Below are 22,858 nucleotides of genomic sequence, written 5' to 3' on the forward strand. Positions count from 1 at the left end.
CAGTGGGAAGTTGTTGTATAACAAAGGGAGTCCAACTCGAGGATGGAAGATGCCTTGGAGGACTGGGGCAGGGAGGGTGGGGGGGACTCGAGGCGGGGGAGTCAAGGAAGGGAGGGAATACGGGGATATGTGTATAAAAACAGATGATTGAACCTGGTGTACCCCCAAAAAATAAAAAATAAAATAAAATAAAAATATATAATTAAAAAAAAAAAAGAAAGTAATAGAAATGTATAAAAGATAGAGATGAAAGAAAGGTAGGAGCGATATATAGTCCGTACTACGAAAAACTGAGCTAGAAATAGATGTATATAAAAAGGCAAACGTATAAAAATAGAATAAAAATAGAATTAAAAAATATGTTATAAAAGTTGTGGATCCCTTAGGACTAAGAACTTAATTAATAAAAGAAAAAAAAACTGATCCCAGAATGGACCAGTTCAATAGAATTGATACTAATATTTCTGTTTCCTTAGAGTCTCAGCTGTAAGTGTCCTTCTACTCGCCTTGGGTTTTTAGTAGTATTCTGTGACCAGCAGAGTTTCCTTTATTATTCACCTGTAAGCATCGGTGTGTGGGGAGGGAGAGGGTACAATAGTGGCTCCTTCCCCTGGGAGTGAGTGAGCAGTGGCACACTGTTGTTTCAGTCAGGCTTGGAGGGTGCCTGTTGCAGAGGGATGCCAGTAGCTCAGGTGTAAACAGAAAGTCTCAGAGTTGGGCCTCTCTCCAGGTTTTTTTTGCCCCCTGGCAGCCTCCCTGCTGCTGGCATTCCAAACCTGCTCTCGAGTGCTTTCCGGTGCTTTATACTAGTCCCGCCTGAGGGCCTGAGGGTACTTGTTATCTCTGAGTGCCTTAAGTGGCCCACAGGTGTCCCTCCACTGCCTGTTGCAGGCACCGAAAGAGAGAGAGAGAGGCTATGCCCATGGCTCCTCCTCCCCGCCCGTGAGCCTGCAACATCCAGCTTCCACCATGGCTGGGCAGCTCTCAGGGACAGGCTCTCTTCATCGTGGACCTCTTCCCTCCTGTCCTCTTGGTCAGTCACCTTACTGGCAACAATTTTTCTCACCCTGAACCAGCTCTGTGGTTCCCACGTTCCTGCTCCCAGACCCTCTGCTCAGCTGTGAATCGACGTCCCAGTCCAGGAATGCTGAGCTGTGGTTCAGATCCTCCATGTGTTTCTCACTCCCTCCCATCTGCCACAGCTCAGCAGCTTCACCCTCTTTGAGCCATCATAGATACCTCCCTACCAGTTATGCTGGGATCCTTGCAGTCCTTTCTGGTGTCTGTGGTCATCTGCTGGTGTTCAGTTGGTTCTCTGTGGGAATTATTGCATCTTTTGGTGCATTCCCAATGCATCTGTGGAGAGGGATGCACTCCACGTCCCTCTACCTCACCGCCATCTTTTCTCCTCTAGATTTTTTGATGATGGCCATTCTGACCAGTGTGAGGTGATACCTCATTGCGGCTTTGACTTGCTTTTCTCTAATGATTAGTGATGTTGAGCATCTTTTCATGAGTTTGTTAGCCATCTGCATGTCTTCTTTGGAGAAATGTTTATTTAGGTCTTCAGCCCATTTTTGGATTGGGCTATTTGCTTTTTTGGTATTAAGCTGCATGAGATGCTTGTATATTTTGGAGATTAATCTTTGTCCGTTGCTTCCTTGACAAATATTATCTCCCATTCTGAGGGTTGTCTTCTTGTCTTGTTTATGGTTTATTTCACTGTGCAAAAGCTTTTAAGTTTTATGTGGTCCCATTTGTTTATTTTTGATTTTATTTCCATGATTCTAGGAGGTGGGTCAAAAAGGATCTTGCTTTGATGTATGTCATAGAGTGTTCTGCCTATGTTTTCCTCTAAGAGTTTTATAGTGTCTGGCCTTCCATTTACCTCTTTAATCCATTTTGAGTTTATTTTTGTGTATGGTGTAAGGAAGTGTTCTAATTTCATTCTTTTCCATGTAGCTGTCCCATATTCCCAGCACCACTTATTGAAGGGTCTGTCTTTTCTCCATTGTATATTCTTGCCTCCTTGGTCAAAGTTAAGGTGCCCATATGTGTGTGGGTTTATCTCTGGGCTCTCTATTCTGTTCCATTGATCTATATTTTTTGTTTTTGTGCCAGTACCACACTGTCTTGGTCACTGTAGCCTTGTAGTAGTTTGAAGTCAGGGAGCCTGATTCCTGCAGCTCCATCTTTCCTTCTCAAGATTGTTTTGGCTATTCAGCATCTTTTGTATTTCCATACAAATTGTAAAATTTATTGTTTTATTTGTGAAAGATGCCATTGTTAGTTTCATAGGGATTGCGCTGAATGTGTAAATTGCTTTGGGTAATATATTCATTTTCACAATGTTGATTCTTCCAATCCTACTTGATCTTTTTAGAACACTTTTCTCAACTTCAAATTTCATCTCTCTTACTACTGGATCTTTACATATTGCATTCTCCACATTTGGAACTTCCTTTTCCCTTCTTTTCTTACACACTATCATTTTATCTGTATACTTATTTCTCATTCTTTAGATTAGTGGTTTTCAAATTGTAGTTCCTGATGCAGCACAGCAGAATCACCTGGGAACTTGTTTGAATGAGAAAATTCTTGAACCTTATCTCAGACCTACTGAATCAGAGGCTCTGGGGTTATTCCAAGCAATCTATGATTTAATAAGCCTTCCAGGTGATTCTGATGCATGCAAAAGTTTGAGAATCACTGATTTAGATCTCAGCTAAGAAATCACCTACTTTGGGAAACCATCCTTGACCATCCAAACATTGGATTAGGTACCCTATTCTATACTTCTATGGCACATTTTTAAAGCCTCTTTTTAACAGTTAAAACACTGTGTTATAATTACCAGTTTACATATCTCTATATCATAATAGCCCAAATTTATTTTATGGTATGAACAAGTATTATTCCCCACTCTTTCCATAACTTCTAACATTGTTCCTGCACCCAATAGGCCTCCAGTAAGTGTTTATTCTATGTATGAATGAATGAATGAATGAATGAATGAAAGATAATGTGTTCAAGATTGTGGTAACCCTACATTTAGTATTAGAAGTTTAGTATGTGACGGGAGTTAGAATTTAGTCTGTACTAAGAGGACAAGAACTTTGGCTGGCATTAAGGATCAATTTGTGGTCTGGGACAGGCCACTCTCTAGTCATGATTAGGAGCTCAGACTATAGCCAAGGTTAACTTCAGATCTAGAGAGGTTTAGAAGCTCAATCTGTATTCAAGGTTAACAGCAGTATAAGGCTCCATGTGTGGCAAGTGTGGAGTATGTCTTTGATGAAACTAAAGACCTAAGGTAGGGAGTCTGTTCTGATATTGAAAGAATGAGTATTTCATAGAGACAAATTCAGACCGTGTCTTAGTTCTCATTAATATTCCTGTTTCTGTTTGCTAAGAGCATATTAAAAGAAAAGAAAAAAGAAAAAAAGGAACAAGCCAGAGGGCTGAAACAGAGATGCCCCACATCTTATGTCTCTTCACTAAGTGTTCCCACTCACCAGGCTCAGCAGCCAGTGGCCAGCCAGTGCTGGATTCTAGCACTCCATGGGCATGCACAGAGTAGGGACGGCTGGCGTTGTTCTTGAACACCACAGTTAGAATATCACCAACCTCTCCTTTGATAAGTGGACCTGGTATATGCAAAAGGAGAAAAAGCCTCATTAGTGGAAGAGTGGAACAGGGGTATTAAAGGAAGGGATATACACAGGTTCTTCCTAGAATTAGGGATTTGCCCCAAGAAAGGGTCCCAAGACTGAAAGTCATGACTGACTCCATTTTTAAATTGAGAATCCCTGAACTGATACTGCTACCCACAGGATAAAAGTACTTCAACAACAAGATTATGCCTTTAATTATTCCCACTTTCTCCACCTCAACTTTCTTTGTATAATAGCCCAATGTTATAGATAATCAGGACTCTGTCGAATCATTGTTGGTAAGGAGTGAGAGTTTGACACAGAATACTAAATTGCTGGGTTCTCTTCAAGGACCAGTGGGTCCCTTCTGTGTAAGGAAAAGGATGAGGAAGCTCATTGGCTCCTATAAAAGGGAAGAAACTATAGCAATAATTGCAAGGTTGTAAGGATAATACTGGTTCCCTGTACCATTTTCCCTACTCTTTGATGTTCCTAAGTTCCCTTGCTTTTAGCATTAAAAAAATTCATCACCCTTACAGATCCCTAGATATAGAGGCCTGGAAATACCTGGCTCAGGTTGCAGCAGAATTCATGAATTCCCCCCATTTTATTGCTTATATTCATGGGTGATTTATAAAATATGACCATAGTTCCACTATGTTAAAAGGAAAACTGATAGTGGAGAATGGAGAAACCTTCCTGATATGACATAGCCTCTCTAGGAGCCTGACACACTTCTAGACATTAGAAGGGAAGTGAAATTCCTTTACCTAAGATTCCCAAGTGTTCCTCTGATCCAGTCCTTGGTCGTCGGATCCTGAATGTACCATCAGTGTATTCCCTGAATACAGCTTTCTTGTATCTGGAACCCAGGAGTCCATCTTTCTTGCTCAGGAAGATGTGACCATAACTAGAGGAATCCAAAGAATGGTATCAGCACCTGGCCCTTAACCCCTCATTTTTAGATATGAGAAAGCTAAGTCAGACCCAACCTCATGTCACAGATATAAGAAGGCAAGGCCTACTTCTAATGTCAGATTACCCACCTTGGCTGGGTATCTGCAGTTAAAGATGGCAGATTTCAATATTTTTGTTTCCTTATTTGTCATCATCTAGTTAGGAATTTATAGTAAAATTAATCTGGTAAGAACACTGGGATAAGAATCAGAAGCCCTGAACTCTAGCTCCAGCCTTAATGATGTCTTAGATGGAATTAGTCTGATGAAGGACAAGGAACAGGTGGTAGGTGAATACTAACTGCTTTTGCTGCTGGTGGGTAAGGGGTGGGGAAAGGTAGGAAGAAAATGAAATCTTACAGATTTTTCATTATGGGACATTTTTCTGTTTACAAAGAGCCTTATTATTCATTTTATCATTTTACATTCCCAATAGGCTGATGAGGTATGTATGTCCTAGAGGTGGAATCCAATGATCCAGAGGTAAGAGACCTTATCTTCATTGACACTATCAGCTAGAAAGGGAGCCAGGGCTTGGATTAAAGTCTGGTCAAGTTCTTTCAACTATACCACATCACTTTAAATGGGTAAATCAGAGCCCAGAAAGGGTAATTCATTTTTTTCTAGTTTGCAGAACAAGTTAGCAAGAAGGCTTAAATCTTCAACAACCAACATAAAGAATTGGCAAAGAGTAGTGAGAACACCAAAAATAAACTACAGTGGAAATTGCTAAACTGTACCATAATTTCCATTCTCCCCTCTTTTCTTTTTAGTAATAGAATCACCTAGGTTTTAGCTGAGTAAGTGGCTAGCTAACCAGAGATTACACTTCCCATACTTTCTTGCAGCTAGGTGTGGCCATATGAATAAGTTCAGGATAATGGTGTATGAGAAAAAGTAATGAATACAACTTCAGGTCATTGCCTCACAGACAATGATGCCTGCCCCAGATTAATCCCCCCTTTCTTGATAGCTGGAAATGACTACAACTGGAATAGCTGTCTTAGTTCCAGAGATGAAGGTAAGTATTATGGGTGACTAGTTCACCTATTGGCACCAAACTGCTCATATTTGTAGGTAAGCAAGAAATAAGATTCTAACATATTTAAGCCACTCTTTTGGGCTTTTTCTGCTCTACAGTTTAGCCTCTGTCTTAATGATATTTTGGCAAGAGACAGCTGAGTTTTGGATATTCAGTCCCTTGAGTAAATTCCCTATAAAATTTAAGCCCCAATATCAGTGCTTCTAGTTAACCAGAGGAAAGGAGGCCAAGACTGAGAGCATGAGGGTGTGGACAAGATCTTTACTTCGGCTCTACAGTATAGCAACACAGACGAAACACTGAATTCCAGCTTACCTGTGTTCTAGTCCTTGCTCTAGATTTGTTTGTATCTCATTAGATGACTTTAGATAAGTGCCTCCTCAGCTCAGAATTTCAGTATTCTCCTTCATTTCAGTAAAACGGTCCAGAGTCTCTGAAAGTGTGATCGCTTCTTTTCTGAAGCCTTACCTGTCCTTCTCAGACTGGTTGTGCCATTCTAGTTCCCAGCTCCTGTCAGGGCAATAGTCCCACTCCATCTCTTCTGCCATAATGTAGTAGATCCTTGCAGCTTGGTAACGTTGACGAGGGTTGGCTTGGTGGCCAGGACACTGGGAGACATTATAGATTGCCCTCATCCCTGCTTCTCTATGGCTGCCTGCCTGGCAGTAAATTTCAAATGTCCCTGAGGTAGGAACAGAGAGCAAAACCTGAATCAGAATACCCCCGTGTAGTGCCTGAGGGAGTTCCTACTTCTCTCTAGGAATATTGCAGAGAGTGGGTAGCTTCAGATAAGGTTTTTCAATGCATTAGATAAGAGATTACTACAAGTTTTTTGAGAGCAATGAGCACAGAGATTAAGAGCTCTGGTGCCTAAATTACACTCTCTGGGTTTAAAACTAAACCTGCCACTAGGATGACCAACTCCTCCCTGTTTACCAAGGGCTTCTCTAGTTTTAGCACTGAAAGTCCCACATCCCTGGAAACTCCTCAGTTCTGAGCAAACTAGGATTGTTGGTCACCCTATCTGATGCTTATTAGCTATACAACCTTCAGGAAATTTTTAAGCCTCTGTATGTTTTAGCTTCCTCATGTAAAGTGGGAGGCATTTTACTTACTTAACAGGATTGTTTTAGAATTAAACACAATGATATGTATATGTTGTTTGGCACATTATAGAGTAAATGTTCAATAAGTGAAACTATATGTAAATAAAGCTGTAATTATTATTTGAAGGAATGCATTAACCAATTTTTTTCCCTTTCCTACCAAGTCCCAAAGAAATGAAAGTGGGTGTATATATACTTCTTGATCACAAGAATGCTTACATCAGAGAGCTTTGGAATGCCTTTCCCTGGGTTTTTTACAATGAAATGTTTGCATATCAATCTTAAATATCTGAATTGTAGAGCTGCCTGGATCTGATCTCAAGATCCAGATTTCTATGTCAAGAACACAAAGGCTCATAGACTATTGATCAGGAGAAGCTAACTTTCCTACAACATTTTTCCGAGTATTTCTTCCTTTACTGCTGACTGCCTATACCACCATTACAAATTCTTCCTGGTTTTTAAAGGCCTCTATGAGCTAGCTCTAAACTACTGATGCAATCCCACTTTCCACTCTGTCCCAAATTCAACCAGTGCTATAACTAAATTTGTCCCTTATTGCCCCACTCACATATCTCATTATTATCTTGGAATTTTTGCTCATGTTATTATTACTTTTCTGGGATAGACCTGCCCATAAATATCTGTAAGAGTTCACTCATTCTCCAAGACCCAATTAATGTCTTCCAGAAAGTCCTCCCTGACTATTCTGGCCCACATTGGTCTCTACATTCTTGGCCTCTCTACTCCTAAAACACTTTACATCTAAATCACATGATTAAGGACTAAGTGCTCCTCTCCCTAAAAGGCAATCCTTTCCACTAGTTTATAGACTTCTTGAAAAAAATCTGTCCAAAATCATAGCTTAGGGAGAAAAAAGTCTGATGATCACTGGAGGGAATGGGAACAAATAGAAGACTTTCTGAAAGAATCATGTGACCTGGGACCAGCACATTATCACATATGGACATTGTTGTCCAAGGTGCTTCTTTTTTTTTAATGTTTAATTATTTTGCTGCACCAGGTCTTAATTGTGGCACTCGGGATCTTCATCGTGGCACACAGGATCTTTAGTTGTGGCATGTGGGATCTAGTTCCCTGACCAGGTATAGAACCCAGGCTCTCTGCATTGAGAATGCAGAGTCTTAGCCACTGGACCACCAGGGAAGTCCCCAAGGTGCTTTTTTTTCAACACTCTTCTGCCCTTGACAACTGAGTCTCCTCCTACCTTTGTGACCAATCTTTTTTTTTTTTTTTCTGTTTTCTTATTCTGGTTTATCTTCTCCATTCTACCACTTAAATGCTGAATTTCTGTCTTAAGTTCTTTTGTTTTTGTTTTTTTTTAACAGACAATAAACAGCATATATTTAGAGTGTACAATTTGGTATCCCAAGCTCCCAATTCATCCCCCCCAACCCTCCCTGCTTTCCCCACTTGGTGTCCATGTGTTTGTTCTCTACATCTGTGTCTCTATCTCTGCCTTGCATTTTCTCTTTCATAGTTGTTAACATTTGCCTTATGTATTGAGGTGCTCCTGTATTGGGTGCATATATATTTATAATTGTTATCTCCTCTTCTTGGATTGATCCCTTGATCTTTATGTAATGTCCTTCCTTGTCTCTTGTAACATTTTTATTTTAAAGTCTATTTTATCTGATGTGACTATTGCTACTCCAGCTTTCTTTAGATTTTCATTTGCATGGAATATATTTTTCCATCCCCTCACTTTCCATCTGTATGTGTCCCTAGGTCTGAAGTGGGTCTCTTGGAGACAGCATATATATGGGCCTTGTTTTTGTATCCATTCAGCCAGTCTGTGTCTTTGGTTGGTGCATTTAGTCCATTTACATTCAAGGTGATTATCGATATGGATGTTCCTATTACCATTATCTTAATTGTTTTGTTTTTGTTTTTGTAGATCCTTTTCTTCTTTTATGTTTCCCACTTAGAGAAGTTCCTTTAGCATTTGTTATAGGGATGGATTGGTGGTGCTAAATTCTCTTAGCTGTTGCTTGTCTGTAAACCTTTTGATTTCTCCATTGAATCTGAATGAGATCCTTACTGGGTAGAGTATTCTTGGTTGTAGGTTCTTCCCTTCCATCACTTGAAATATATCATGCCACTCCCTTCTGGCTTGCAGAGTTTCTGTGGAGAAATCTGCTGTTAACCTTATGGGAGTTCCCTTGTATGTTATTTGTTGTTTTTCCTTGTTGCTTTTAATAACTTTTCTCTGTTTGATTTTTGTCACTTTGACTACTATATGTCTTGGCATGTTTCTCCTTGGGTTTATTCTGCCTGGGACTCTCTGCACTTCCTGGACTTGGGTGGCTATTTCCTTTCCCATGTTAGGGAAGTTTTCAACTATAATCTCTTCCAATATTTTCTTGGGTCCTTTCTCTCTCTCTTCTCCTTCTGGGACCCCTATAATGTGAATGTTGGCACATTTAACATTGTCCCAGAGGTCTCTTAGGCTGTCTTCAGTTCTTTTCATTCTTTTTTCCATATTCTTTTCCACATCAGTGATTATCAGCATTCTGTCTTCCAGCTCACTTATTCATCCTTCTGCCTCAGTTAATCTGCTATTGGTTCCTTCTAGTGTATTTTTCATTTCAGTTATTGTGTTGCATATCTCTGTTAGTTTGCTCTTTAATTCTTCTAGGTCCTTGGTAAACTTTTCAATCTTTGCCTCCAGTCTTTTTTCAAAGTGCTGGATCATCTTCACCATCATTATTCTGAATTCTTTTTCTGTAAGGGTGCCTATCTCCTCTTCATTTAGTTGTTTTTCTGGGGTTGTATCCTGTCCATTCATCTGGTACAAAGTCCTCTGCTTTCTCATTTTCTCTATCTTTCTGTGGCTATGGTTTTCAGTTCCATAAGATGAAATACTGCTGATACTGCTTGATACTGCTGTCTGCCCTCTTGTGGGGGAAGCTATCTAGGAGGCTTGTGTGTGTGCTTCCTGATGGGAGGGACTGATGGTGGGTAGGGCTGGGTGGGCAGAGCTCAGTAGGACTTTAATCCAATTTGGTAGGTGGAGCTCAGTAAAACTTTAATCTGCTTGTCTGCCAATGGGTGGGGCTGTGTTCACACCTTGTTGGTTGTTTGACTTGAGGCTACTTAGAACTGGAGCTTACAGGCTCTTTGGTGGGGCTAATGGTGGACTCTGGGAGGGTTCACGCCAATGAGCACTTCCCAGAACCCCTGCTGCCAGTGCCCTTGTCTCCTTGGTGAGCCACAGCTTCCCCCCACCTCTGTAGGCAACCCTCCAACACCAGCAGGTAGGTCTGGTTCAGTCTCCTATGGGGTCACTGCTTCTTCCCCCAGGGTCCTGGTGAGCACACTGTTTTGTGTGTCCTCCAAAAGTGAAGTCTCTGTTTCCCCCAGTCCTGTGGAGGTCCTGCAATCAAATCCCACTGACTTTCAAAGTCTGATTCTCTGGGAATTCCTTCCCCCATTGCTGGATTCCCAGGTTGGGAAGCCTAACATGGGGCTCAGAACCCTCGCTTTATTGGGTAGACTTCTGCAGTATAACTGTTCTCCCATCTGTGAGTCACCCACCAAGCATTTATGGGATTTGATTTTAATGCAATTGCACCCCTCCTACCATCTCATTGAGGCTTCTCCTTTGTCCATGTGGGGTGTCTTCTTTGGTGAGTTCCAGTGTCTTTCTGTCAATGATTGTTCAGCATTTAGTTGTAATTCTGGTGCTCTTGCAAGAGGGAGTGAGTGCACGTCCTCCTACTCTGCCATCTTAATCCTATCTCCTGTCTTAAGTTTTATTTCCTATACCTTTACATGCTAAAGGACTTCAACTATGAAAACACTCAAATCTCTCTCTCTAGCCTGGACTTCTCCTCCAATGTTTACATTTCTACCCATAGCTATCTACTGTAAAGCCCATACCAGCTGAATTTCACTAGAAACTTAAAATTCAACATGCCCTCAGATGAGTGCTTTTTACCCAAACCTTGCTACCCTTTCCTTGCTTTTGTGTTTGCTCATTTGGTTAATAACACCACCATCCATCACGCACAAGCTGAAAACCTCAGACATCTTTTCTTCTTGCTCAGCCCCTCAGCAAAGTCTTGTCTTTTCTCTCTCAAATATCCCTTAACTCTGTCCCTTCTCTCCTTCCCTATTGCTCCCACCCATTGTCAGGCTCTCATCATATCTTGCAAGGGCCTCCTGTTCTACCTCCTCTTAAACCTTATTTCTTGGTGTTCCACAACAAGGCTGGTATTAGCATTTTGTGTGGGATTATTCTTCATTGTTTAAGACTGTCCTACATATTACAGAAAGCTGTAAAATCTGACTCCTACTCTCTAAACAACAGTATCATACCTCCATATCCCCAGTCACTGTGACAACTAAAAGTATCTCCACACATTTCCAAACACCTTTTATCATATCACCTTAGCTGAGAACCATTGAATAAAATCAATCTATGAAACCCTCTCTAAGCAGATGCTGCTTTCATGTCCTATTGTCTATAACAGCCTCTTCACCACTCTTCCCCTTTCTTTGCCTGGTAACAGTTTACTCTTCTTTCAAAGCTTAGTTTGAATGTCTGCTTTTCTAGGAAAGCTTCACTCCACAAGTCAGGCAGAATTTGTTATAACTTCCTGTGTGTTACTATAGCTCTTGACTGATAGTATTATCATAGCATTGTGAATATTGTTTACGTACCTATCTCCTTTTCACACTGTCAACTGCTTCATTCATCCTCACATTCCTAGCATCTAGACCAACAAGTGGAAGAAAACAGATGTTTACTACATCTGGGGAAAATCTAATTGTAAAAGAAAGGTAAAATAAAAATGTGGAAGAAAAAAGGAGAAACATAAAGACAAGAAGAGAGGAAAGATACAGATTAAAGGAAAAGGAAAAACAAGAAAAGAAAACAGGAAGAAGGGAAAAGGAAAAGAAATAAAGATAAAAGAAAGGGGAGAAAAGAAGATTAAAAACAAAAATAAATAAGGGAAGCCAAAAAAGGTAGGAAAAATTAAAGGAAGATTAAAAAAGGAGTGAAAAAAGAAAGAGAAGGGAAGGAAAAGAAGAAAGAAGGAAAGGAAGAAAGAAGAAAGATAAAAAGAATGCAAGGAGAAAATGAAAAGAAGGAAAGATAAAAGGCAAGATAGGAGAAAAATAGATGAAAAAGGGAAGAATGAAGGAAAGAAGAGGTAAAAAAGAAGAGAGAAATAAAAAGAGAGAGAAGCAAAACAGAAAGAAAGGATGAAAGAGGAAGAGGAAAAAAGGGAGAAGGGAGAAAAAGTAATGGGGAAAGAAAAGACAGTAGGAAACGGGGAAAAATAAATGAATAAAGAATGAGCTCCAATGGTAAAAGACAGGAAAGAAACTCTGAAGGACCACAGCAGTAACAAATATTCTCTTTGCTGCTGAGAAATCTAACATGAAGTTGGTGGAAAATAGCACATTACAAGCTCTAGCCTCTTTATCTGCCACTTTCCCTGGCTATCAATGCTCTAGTATCAGTGGTCCCTTTGGAAGAGCTAAAGTGTATTATTCAGGATATTTTTTAAAGCAAAAACATATTTTCTATTAGTAATTAATATTTGAAATTAAAATATTATTAGAATTTAAAGCAAAGCAAAAAGAGGATTTAAAAAATTTACCAATAAACTCACAACACTCACACTCTTAGCATCTTGCTGCATTTTTTCTGGGCATTTGTTCTTCTGTTTTGTTAAACATAATTGTAAACATTCAGCAAACAACATATTGAATCTCCATGGTGATGTTTTTTAGTCATTTGCAAGGCTGATTATATATATATACACACACACCAGTCTTCATTGCTACTCCTTTTTCTAGAATTCTAAAGCCAGATTCTGGTTCTGGCTTTTCCATTAACTTGGTGCTTTTGTCCTCTCTTGGGAGAGCCACTCACAATGGTCTTTTTCAGTCTTAATCAGAGACTAAACCCTCAGGGGTAGAATGAAGGACACTTCAGATTAAAGATATTACCTAGGAGTAAGAATCAAGAGGGAGTGATGGAGAAGGAGCAAGAGGAAGAAAAATAGAGCTGACATTCCCAAACTGAGAAAATCATTTTCACCCTCCAGATTTCTATCTCTTCCTCCCATTAATAAAATAAGTGAAATAATGTTATCTCAAAGGGGCTCTACCAGTTCCAACATTCTATGACTCGGGAATTCTTCAGAAAGAGGAGAGTTTGAAAGGACTGGAAAATACAAAGGTAAAGAGTTTGGGCTTTTTCTAATAAGAAAACTCAGGAATCTTGACCAAGAGTAACCTTTTAAGCCTTTACTCTTATAAACCCATTCACTACCTCTCCCCTTATGTTTTTAAGCCATCCACAGTCACTGTCCTTGGGCCTTAGTGTGGCACAAAAAAAAATTTCATTCATTCAAAGTAAGAGTGAGCCCTAGAGAGGCATATAGACATGGCTGGGGAGCCTGGATTATTTTGTAGGAAGGAGATTAAACCTAGGATTTAGCTTTGGGTCCAAGGTTAGAGAGAAGGGTCTTTCTTTTTTAGAAGTTCCCCACCCCAGAACTCACTACAAGCATTTATTTCTATTGTTCCTTTCAGTCCCATTCATGGTTGCTTTTAATTTGCTAACAACAACTCTCCTTGACCAAGAAGTGTCCTAGGTAGATGGGCAGAAATGAAAACCCAAGAAGTCTGTGGAGACTGCTTTATGTCAAGTTTTTGTCAAACCCAGAGCCAGTCTGAAATTATTAAGTTGTCAAAGAAACTTGCTTTGTTTAAGGAATTTTATTTTTTCAAATATGAATGGAATGTACAGAACAAAAATAAAAGTTTAGTGGGAACTGCATGGAACTGACAGATTTTTCTTACAAACACTATTTCCACCTACTGCCTGGAGAAAAGAATAACCCTAGGAAATGCAAAGAGAAATTACTGCTACATTGTGAAATGTCAGACACGGATGGAATTTGAAGAAACATTCTAGTCAAATTTTGTCATGAAAGAAAGATAGGGAGAGGAAGGAGGAGCGAGAAGGAAGGGGAGACAAAGAAAGTAAGAGAAGAAAGGAAGAGAGGGAGAGAGGGGGAAAAATGAACAAAAAAGAAAAGAAGGAAGAAATCTAGCCACAAAGAGAAGTGATTAGACAAAAATTGGACAGCAAGTTAATGGCACAGCCTGGACTAGAAGTTCCTGTGTTCTGATTCCTAGGCTGAAACTGTTACAGCACACCCCACCCCACTCCCACCAAAAGTTTTCAAAAATCCTCACAGAATGTCAGAATTGGAAGCACTTATAGGTACATTTCATGGACCTCTCTTCCAGTGCAAGAACTATACCTATAGAATCTCTACATGGCCAAGGGGCTATGCAGCCAAGACTATCATCTGCCTATACAAGAATTGCCTGATGTTGGGCAGCATCCCTACTTCTCTTCTGTTGTTCCAGAAAAGAGCTTCTTCAGGTCTTTATTTGGCCTGCTGCTGAGAAAAGAATCCAAATAACTAAAACATGGGGCACATGTTGAGGAAGGAGAAGACACAGCTGTTTTCAAAATTTCCCAAGTACCCTCAACCTGACTTTTGTTTTCTCTTCACTAGACCCCCACCCCACCTCACCCAACCAATGCCCAACAAAGTTTCTCAGCCTAAAGCCAGCTGCTAAGGTACTTACCAGGGTTGTCGGGCTGCATGATGGCCATAACAAAGGTGTGAGGGAAGAGCGTGGTTGCACTCTTCCTCATGCCCTGAAGCTGCACGGTGTTGCCCTGGAATGTGACTCCATGAACATCAGTCTCTGTGCCCAGGCCAAGCAGGTGCCAGGCCACTGTGTCACCCTTGCACATGTCCAGCCTGGGCAGGTTAGAGAACAGAAACCCATTAATGGCTGGAAAACAAAAACACAAGACAGGATGGGGAGATGAGACCAGACTACTCGGGCACCAGCCAGCAGCATGGCATCAGCTATATACTAAGGTTTCCCACAACTTGAAATTTCTGAGTCATTCTCAACTCCTCTGCCTTCTTCCCTAAGCCACTTTAGTTCTACTTATAAAGATCTGCCTCTTTGGGACAAGGGCCCAACTGACCTTTCTGGCTTTACCTCCTGCCCCACCTCCACCATTCTTCACATCCTGGTAAAACTGAACTATTCTCCACTCCCACAACTCCTTCACACACACACAGACACACTCACACACACAAAGTATCAATCTCTCTTCTTCCCACTTTCTTGAAACTCTCCTCCCTTGGCTTCTGTAGCACCATTCATCCCTGGTTCTCTAACTTTTCTGATTGTTCCTCCTCCATCTTGTACTCATTCTCCATGCTTCTGTAAAGTGTGGGAGTTCCCCAAGGTTCCTTCCTCAGCTTTCAATCTGTCTCCTCTTCATCTTCACTCCCACTGCCCTGGTTCTGGCTCTCATCATCTCTGGCCTGAATTCCCACAAAAGCCACCTCCCTGGTACTCCTACCTATAATCTATTCTCCCATTCTATTTCACACACACATATACACCATTATCCTGTGAGCTCTATTTGCCTCTACATCCCCAAGGTCTTAAACATGGCAGGCATTTAGAAAATACCTGTTGACTTTTCATATGCTGTACCCTCTGCCTGGAATAAACTTTCCCTCTGGTCTGTCTCTACAGAAAACTTCTACACAGCCATGATGCACTAGCTGAAATATCATCCACCCTGTGAAGCAGAGTTATTACACTCTTTCTGGCTTCCTTGAAACTTTTCTGCCCACAAAATTCTGAAATGTCACTTAGCACACAGTCCAATGATTTGCTCACAAATTTATCTCCCACACTAGATTGACCTAGCAGGGAGCACATAATTTTTTCTGTATCCAAGCACCTGGCATGTTACCTAGTACTTATCAGGTGCCCAATAAATTCAGACTGGAATAAACTTGGTTCGTAGACTGTATTACTTTTTCCAGTTGATGTAACTGACTGGTAGTGAGAACGAAGAGATGGAGCCAAAAGCCAAAAGGGGGTTCTTGACCCCCTCCCGCCCTGTATACTCCCCCCAAAAATACAGGGAGGCCTACCTGAAGCCAATCCCTCTTCAATGTTCCTACATCCCCTGGAACCAGCTTTAATCATTAGTTTTATTTGGTAATCCCCTGGGATGCTGATGGAAACATCGCTAACCTCTTGATTCTGCTTCCCCTACCTATAATGTTTGATTGCAAACCTATTCAAACTTCAAGGTCCTGTCAAGGACTTCCTTCTTCCAGGAATCCTTTAATTGGATTGTTCCTCATTAATGTTCTCCTCTTCTGACCTCTATGTCCATTAAAAGCTGCTCTACACAATTTAACACTTAATTATAGTATGTCTTGGATATTCTATAATTCTTTCATAGGTTTTCTTAGTATCATTTCATTGCAAAATGCTGAGAGCTCCTTTCAAACTTGGACCATGTCTCCCCATTAATTCACTCACCCACCCACCTGCTCATTAATTTAGTAGTTCACTGGTTCAATAGCTATTTACTATATATTAGACCATGTAAAGTATATACAAACAACAAATAATACTCACCTTCAAGGAGACTACATTCTAGCAGAAGCCAAAAGCCACATAAACAATAACTATAATATTGTGGAGTGTACGGAACTTGCTATTAAAAGAGTCTGATAAAAATACAGTAGACGCTCAGGAGAGGGTGTCATTATCCTGGGATGGGGTGATAAGAAGTGGTTACATGTACGAGGTAGCTTTTGAGTAGGGCCTTAGAAAATGAGAAGAATTTCCACAGGCTAAGAACAAAGATGTAAGGAGGGGCATTTCAAGTAGATGACAGAGCATTACAAAAGCATGAACTCAGAAAAGTACAAGGTATGTCTATCTAGAGAAAATATACCTGTTTGGCTGGAGTATAGAGTTGGGAAGCAAGGATAGTGGGTGATAAGAGAGAAAGAGATAAGACTGGAAAATTATCATCCCAGCTTACTCTGCTCATTCTCTAGTGGATTCTTTGTGTGCAATCATTTCACAGTACCTTTCTCCCAGTGTCTCTCATACTACGTAACACAGACCAAAGTACAAGAAATGCTAAGTATAAGATCTGTTGTCTTAGGTTCAATCCTTCAATTTAGCTTGTCTCTTGGGCAGAGCTGAGCAATAGGATCAATGTTTTCAGGAATGGATCATGATTAAGTCTAGGTTAGATTTTACTTATAACCTCTCAGTTGTAGCTTAGGATAATAGCACTCCCCATACCATGCATCCGATTAGAGTCTTGGAAACCCTTGACATCCTCTGAGAGCAGTCGGGAATCCAACATAGCAGCTGCTTGATTGGCATTGCTGTACCAGCTCTTGTTCTCATCCAACACAGTGAAAAGGAGAAAGAATTCTTTATCCACCCCTTTCTGTGGTCCCAGTGGAAGAAAACAGAGGGGGGGAATAACAACAGTTTCAGCAGTTGTGGACTACACAGCTCCAGACCCCAGTGATCCCTGATTATTTCCCATTTCCTTTTCCAAACACAGAACCAAGCCCATATCGCCTGCCTAGGGCTGCAGTTGTTGCTAGGAAGTTTTTCCTCAGGTAACCTCAAACTGCAGATGGTGAAGGAGGTTAGGATAAAGTGGTAAGACTGGAGGGTCTGCGAAGAAGCACAGGATTATGATGAAGAGGTACAGAGTGTGATAGAAGAGAGCCTGGAGTCAACTGGGGGCAGGAGTGAGGAAAGATGGCTGGGAGATCAGAGGGGGACTCTTAGGGGGAAGAAGTTGGAAAATAAAGGAAAAAGTAATTATACTAATTATTAACATACTATCATTTTATTATTAATTTTAGTAATATTATTATTACTACTGCTAACATTTACTTAGTGTTTACTAGGTATCAGATAATGTGCTAAGTACATTTAATCTTCACAGAAACTCAAGATACCTTCTTCCATATCTAACGCTTTACTATAGATGAGGAAACTGAGGCAAAGAGAGGTTAAGTAATTTTCCCGAGGTTAAACAGCTAAGATTTACAGGCTGGATATGAAAGAAGACAAGAAAATAGCAGGGAAGATTTAGGAATTAGGAGCAAGATTTAACGGCCACTGTGGTTAAAAAAAACAAAAAAAACAAAAAAAACAAAAACGAAGGGACGTGAGAATATAAAATAGAAAGGAACAGAGACTAAGGAAGATGTGTGTTTGTGAACAAAAGAATAGGATGCAAAATAGCATGAGGTCACCAACTATTAATTTCTGATTCAATAATTTGTTTTTTTTTTTATTCCTTCACTTAGAGAACCCAGTTCCATGCTTAACTCCTATTCAGCAACCCAGCCTCATCCTCCTCCTAGCAGGCTTTCCATCCAGAAACCCTGAAAATACCTGCTTGCCATCTGCACCCAAGGCACCAGCCTTGCACACCAGCAGGGGGCCAACAAGACCAGAATTTGTATCTCTTATGGGATCTGCGGCAGAGAAGTATGTCCAGGTGAGACAGGCAGGATCCTGAGCAGTGGGGCCAACGTGGGAAGGGACTGTCCAGCGGTATGTTACTTTCTCAAAGGGCTTAGCCACCAAGCCAGGGTGAGATGAGCCTATAGGAAAAACAGAATTCATTACTCACATTGGCTAGAGTGAGTATCATCATCTACAAACAGTGGAGTAAAGATCATAATCTACAAAGGCATTTTGGAGCAGCAGTAGGAGAGACAGCAACGTAGAATATAGAATATTAAAAAGGATTCTGAGTAAGAGTCAAGAGACTACAGTTTGATTTCTGATTCTGTCACTACTTGTGATATGAACTGGGGAAATTTAAACTTTCATATGTTTCAGTTTTCCAAACTCATAGGACCCAAGGATTGAAAGGACTTTTAAAACTTATTTGGAATATTCCTCACTTAAAAACACACATTCATCTCCTCTTGTAGTCCTACCTCTGCTTCAAAATATCCAGAGATGGAAGATTCACTACCTGCCATCATAGTCTGTTTCATCTTTGAATGGTTCTAATTGTTGAGCACTTTTTCTTCTCTATGTGTATGCATGTATACGTGGATGTGTATATGTTATGTATGTATGTGTGTGTGTGTGTATATATATAAAATACTATATATGATACATATATATGATACTAAGGCTTTAATTTCTTAAACGGACACAAGTCATGGTCAGGCAGTGCACAGAAGTTTTATTTTATATGTTCAAACCTATTAGTAATCAAATTAGTACAAATGAAAACATAACTTTTTTGCCTGTCAAATTAACAAATTTTTACAAATTATAGTAATCAGTGCTGGTGATAAGTTGTTCAAATGGCACCTACTCCTCTCACTCACCTATGAAAAGGGTAAGTGAAAATGAAATTAGCCATTTTGGAAAAAATGTTGACAGAATGTTTGATACCTTAAAAAGTTTATGCCTACAAAAAAGTAAGATACAAAATAAATACTGAAAATAATGTCCAACCTAATGCAAATAGAAGTAACAGTGAGTATTGTTGTTGTTTGCCTTCAAGACTGACATTTTGACAAAGATTAAAATGGCTGCCCTGTGCTGGTGAGGTTGTAAGAAAGTGTGTCCTCCCTCTTGGTAACTGTTGATTGAACTGAAAATTGGTGAAACTGCAAATTTTTGCAGAGAGCAATTTGGACATAGGCACCAAAAATTTTCATGTGCATGCCCTCTGACACAATTCCACATCTTAAACATATATTCTGATGAAATAATCATAAAAGTGTGCAAAGAAGCATATATAATGATATTTGTAGAATAATTTATCACATGGTGGTATAATTTAAAATGGTTTTAACTTATTTTTTTCCTATTCATACTCTGTTCCTAACTCTTTAGATTTTCAGACATACAGAAAACCTTAAAGAATAGTAAAATAATCACCAGACCACTTGGAGTTGATTGTTAACATTTGGCCATTTTTTGTGCACGTGTGTGCATTTGATTTTTTTAAATGTATTTTTTTTTTTACAGTAGGTCCTTCTTGGTTATCAATTTTATCACGGGCTTAGCCATCTTTAATTTATCTAAATCTGTTTATGCTTACTTTTCCTAAATCATTTGGAAGTAAAATGTAAGCATAATGGCATTTTACTTCTAAATACATCAATAAGCATCTCCTATAATACCATGATAACATTACCACACCTAATAAAATATCCTGATAACATCTAATATCCAGTGTATATCAAAAATTCCAACTATCTCCAAACTGTCTCTTTTTTACGACCAAAATTAGACAAGGTTTTCATGTTGGCCTAGGTGTTGTTTCTTTAATTCTTTTCCCTATGGCATTGATTTCTTGAAGAGACTAGACCAGTTGCATTGAAGAAATTTTTTTTTTTTATTCCAGCTTTGTTTGTAACTTTGCCCTTTATGCCTTCAGCATTTTTTGGTATTTTTGGCTTGAGGTTAGCATGTGTTTATATTATTCTCAGGAAAAACAAGAAATTAACTACCCAATAATCCCACTTCTAGGATTCTTTCCTGAGATAGTAATCCAAACCAAATGTATGCACTCATTAATTGCAACATAATTTACAATATTGAAATAATAATGAGGAGAAGAAAGATGGTGGTGAAGTGGAAGGATGTGGAATGCATCCCTCTCCACAGATGCATCAGGAATACATCAAAAGATGCAATAATTCCTACAGAGAACCAGCTGAACACCAGCAGACGACCTCGGACACCAGAAAGGAATGCCAAGATCCCAACATAACTGGTAATTGTTCGATTCAACACTCTGCCATTAGTCTGGGGCTTGGACAGTCTTCTTTAAACCCCTTTATTGCTGGGACAAGCAACCTCTGAAGTCTGGACTACTCCACCAGAAGTCAAGTAGGAGGCTCTGGGGAGTGAACACTAAATCCAGGAGACTAGACTATGAGGGAGTCCTCAGATACAGGGAAGATTAACTGCAGAGAAATCTCACAGAGCCTTGTATCAGAGTCTAAGACCCAGCTTCATCTGACCATCTGCAATGGCCAATGCTGGACACCTCACACCAAACTACAAACAAGACAGGAACACAAACCCACCCATCAGCACACAGACTACCTAAATCCATATTAACCTCACAGATACCCTAAAACACACTGCCTGACACAGCCCTGATCATTAGAGAGAAAAGAAACAGAGCCACACACCCAAAAGCAGACACCAGATCCTCCCACCAGGAAGCATACTCAAGACACTGGACAAACCCCACCACAGGGGGCAAAGGGTAGAAACAAGAGGAATTACTACTAGGCAGCATAGGGAGAGGAGACAGCAACTCCTATAAATGAGACAAAATGAGAAAACAAAGAAACACCATGCAGGCAAATGAGCAGGAAAAAAAATGAGCAGACTAAATAAATGAAGAGGAAATAGGAAATTGCCAGAAAAAGAATTCAGAGTAATGATACTAAAGATGATACAAAATCTTGACAACAAAATAGAGAAAATACAAGAAACAGTTAATAAGGACTCAGAAGAAGTAAAGAGCAAACAAACAGTAATGGACAACAAAATAACCAAAATTAAAAATACTCTAGATAGTGTAATCAGCAGAATGACTGAAGCAGAAGAACAAACAAGTGAGTTGGAAGATAGAATGGGGGAATAACTGCCACAGAGCAGGAAAAAGAAAAAAAAAACAATAAAAAGAGTGGAAGACAGTCTCAGAGACCTTGGTGACAATATTAACTGCACAAACATTCGAATCATATGCATCCCAGAGGAAAAAGAAAAAGGAAAGGGTCTGGGAAAATATTTGAAGATGATATAGTGGAAAACTTCCCCAAGATGCGAAAGGAAATAATTAATCATGTCCAAGAAGCAGAGAGAGTCCCATACAGAATAAACCCAAGGAGAAATACACTGAGGCACATATTAATGAAACTAAAGAAAATTAAATGCAAAGAGAGATATTAAAAGCAGCAAGAGAAAAGCAACAAATAACACATAAGGGAAAACCCATAAGGATAATAACTGATCTTTCTGAAGAAACTCTGCAGGCAAGAAGGGAATGGCAGGATATATTGAAAGTCCTGAAAGAGAAAACCTACAGCCAAGAATACTCTACCCAGCAAACATCTCATTCAGATTTGATGGAGAAATCAAAACCTTTGCAGACAAGCACAAGTTAAGAGAATTCAGCAAAATCAAACCAGACTTACAATGATTGCTTAAGGAATTTTTCTAAGTAGGAAACACAAGAGAAGGAAAAGACCTACAAAAACAAACCCAAAACAATTAAGAAAATGGTAACAGGAACACACATGTCAATAATCACCTTAAATATAAATGGATCAAATTCTCCAACCGAAAGAAACAGACTAGCTGAATGGATACAAAAACAAGACCCTTATATATTCTGCCTACAAGAAACCCACTTCAGACCAAGGGATACATACAGAGTGAAAGTAAAGTGATGGCAAAAGATAGTCCATGCAAATGGAAGTCAAAAGAAAGCTGGAGTACCAATGCTCCTATCAGACAAATTAAACTTTAAGGTAGAAACTATTACAAGAGACAAGGAATGACACTACATAATGATCAAGGGATCTATCCAAGAGGAACATACAACAATTGTAAATATCTATGCACCCAACATAGGAGCATCAAAAAACATAAGGGAAATGCTAACAGCCATAAAAGGGGAAATCAACAGTAACACAATAATAGTAGGAGACTCGAACACCCCACTTACATCAATGGACAGATCATCCAAACATAAATAAATAAAGACACACAAGCTTTAAATGACACATTAGACCATCTCGACTTAATTGATATTGATAGGACATTCCATCCAAAAACTACAGAATACACTTTCTTCTCAAGTGCACATGGAACATTTTCCAGGATAGATCACATCTTGGGTCACAAAACAAGCCTTGGTAAATTCAAGAAAATTGAAATCAAATCAAGCATCTTCTCTGACCACAGCACCATGAGACGAGATATCAATTACAGGAAAAAAACTGTAAAAAATACAAACACAAGGAGGCTGAGCAATACACTATTAAACAACCAAGAAATCACTAAAGAAATCAAAGAGGAAATCAAAAAATATCTAGAAACACAAGGCAATGAAAACATGATGATTCAAAACCTATGGGAGGCAGCAAAAGCAGTTCTAAGAGGGAAGTTTATAGC

At 39.6% G+C, this 22,858-nt stretch overlaps 1 protein-coding gene across 1 annotated transcript in view; it reads right to left on the minus strand.

Annotated features, from left to right (window-relative positions):
• HEPH (hephaestin) overlaps positions 1-22,858 on the minus strand; it is a 119,883-nt gene that overhangs the window by 69,076 nt on the left and 27,949 nt on the right. Inside the window, exons 10-15 of the mRNA XM_057719108.1 lie at positions 18,083-18,294; positions 16,964-17,114; positions 14,402-14,614; positions 6,120-6,333; positions 4,424-4,563; positions 3,516-3,647 (exon numbers count right to left, since the gene is read on the minus strand). Coding sequence (XP_057575091.1) covers positions 3,516-3,647; positions 4,424-4,563; positions 6,120-6,333; positions 14,402-14,614; positions 16,964-17,114; positions 18,083-18,294 — 1,062 coding nt within the window. The remainder of the gene's footprint in view (positions 1-3,515; positions 3,648-4,423; positions 4,564-6,119; positions 6,334-14,401; positions 14,615-16,963; positions 17,115-18,082; positions 18,295-22,858) is intronic.

The sequence above is a fragment of the Hippopotamus amphibius genome, chromosome X (genome assembly GCF_030028045.1).
Source record: "Hippopotamus amphibius kiboko isolate mHipAmp2 chromosome X, mHipAmp2.hap2, whole genome shotgun sequence".
NCBI lineage: Eukaryota > Metazoa > Chordata > Mammalia > Artiodactyla > Hippopotamidae > Hippopotamus > Hippopotamus amphibius.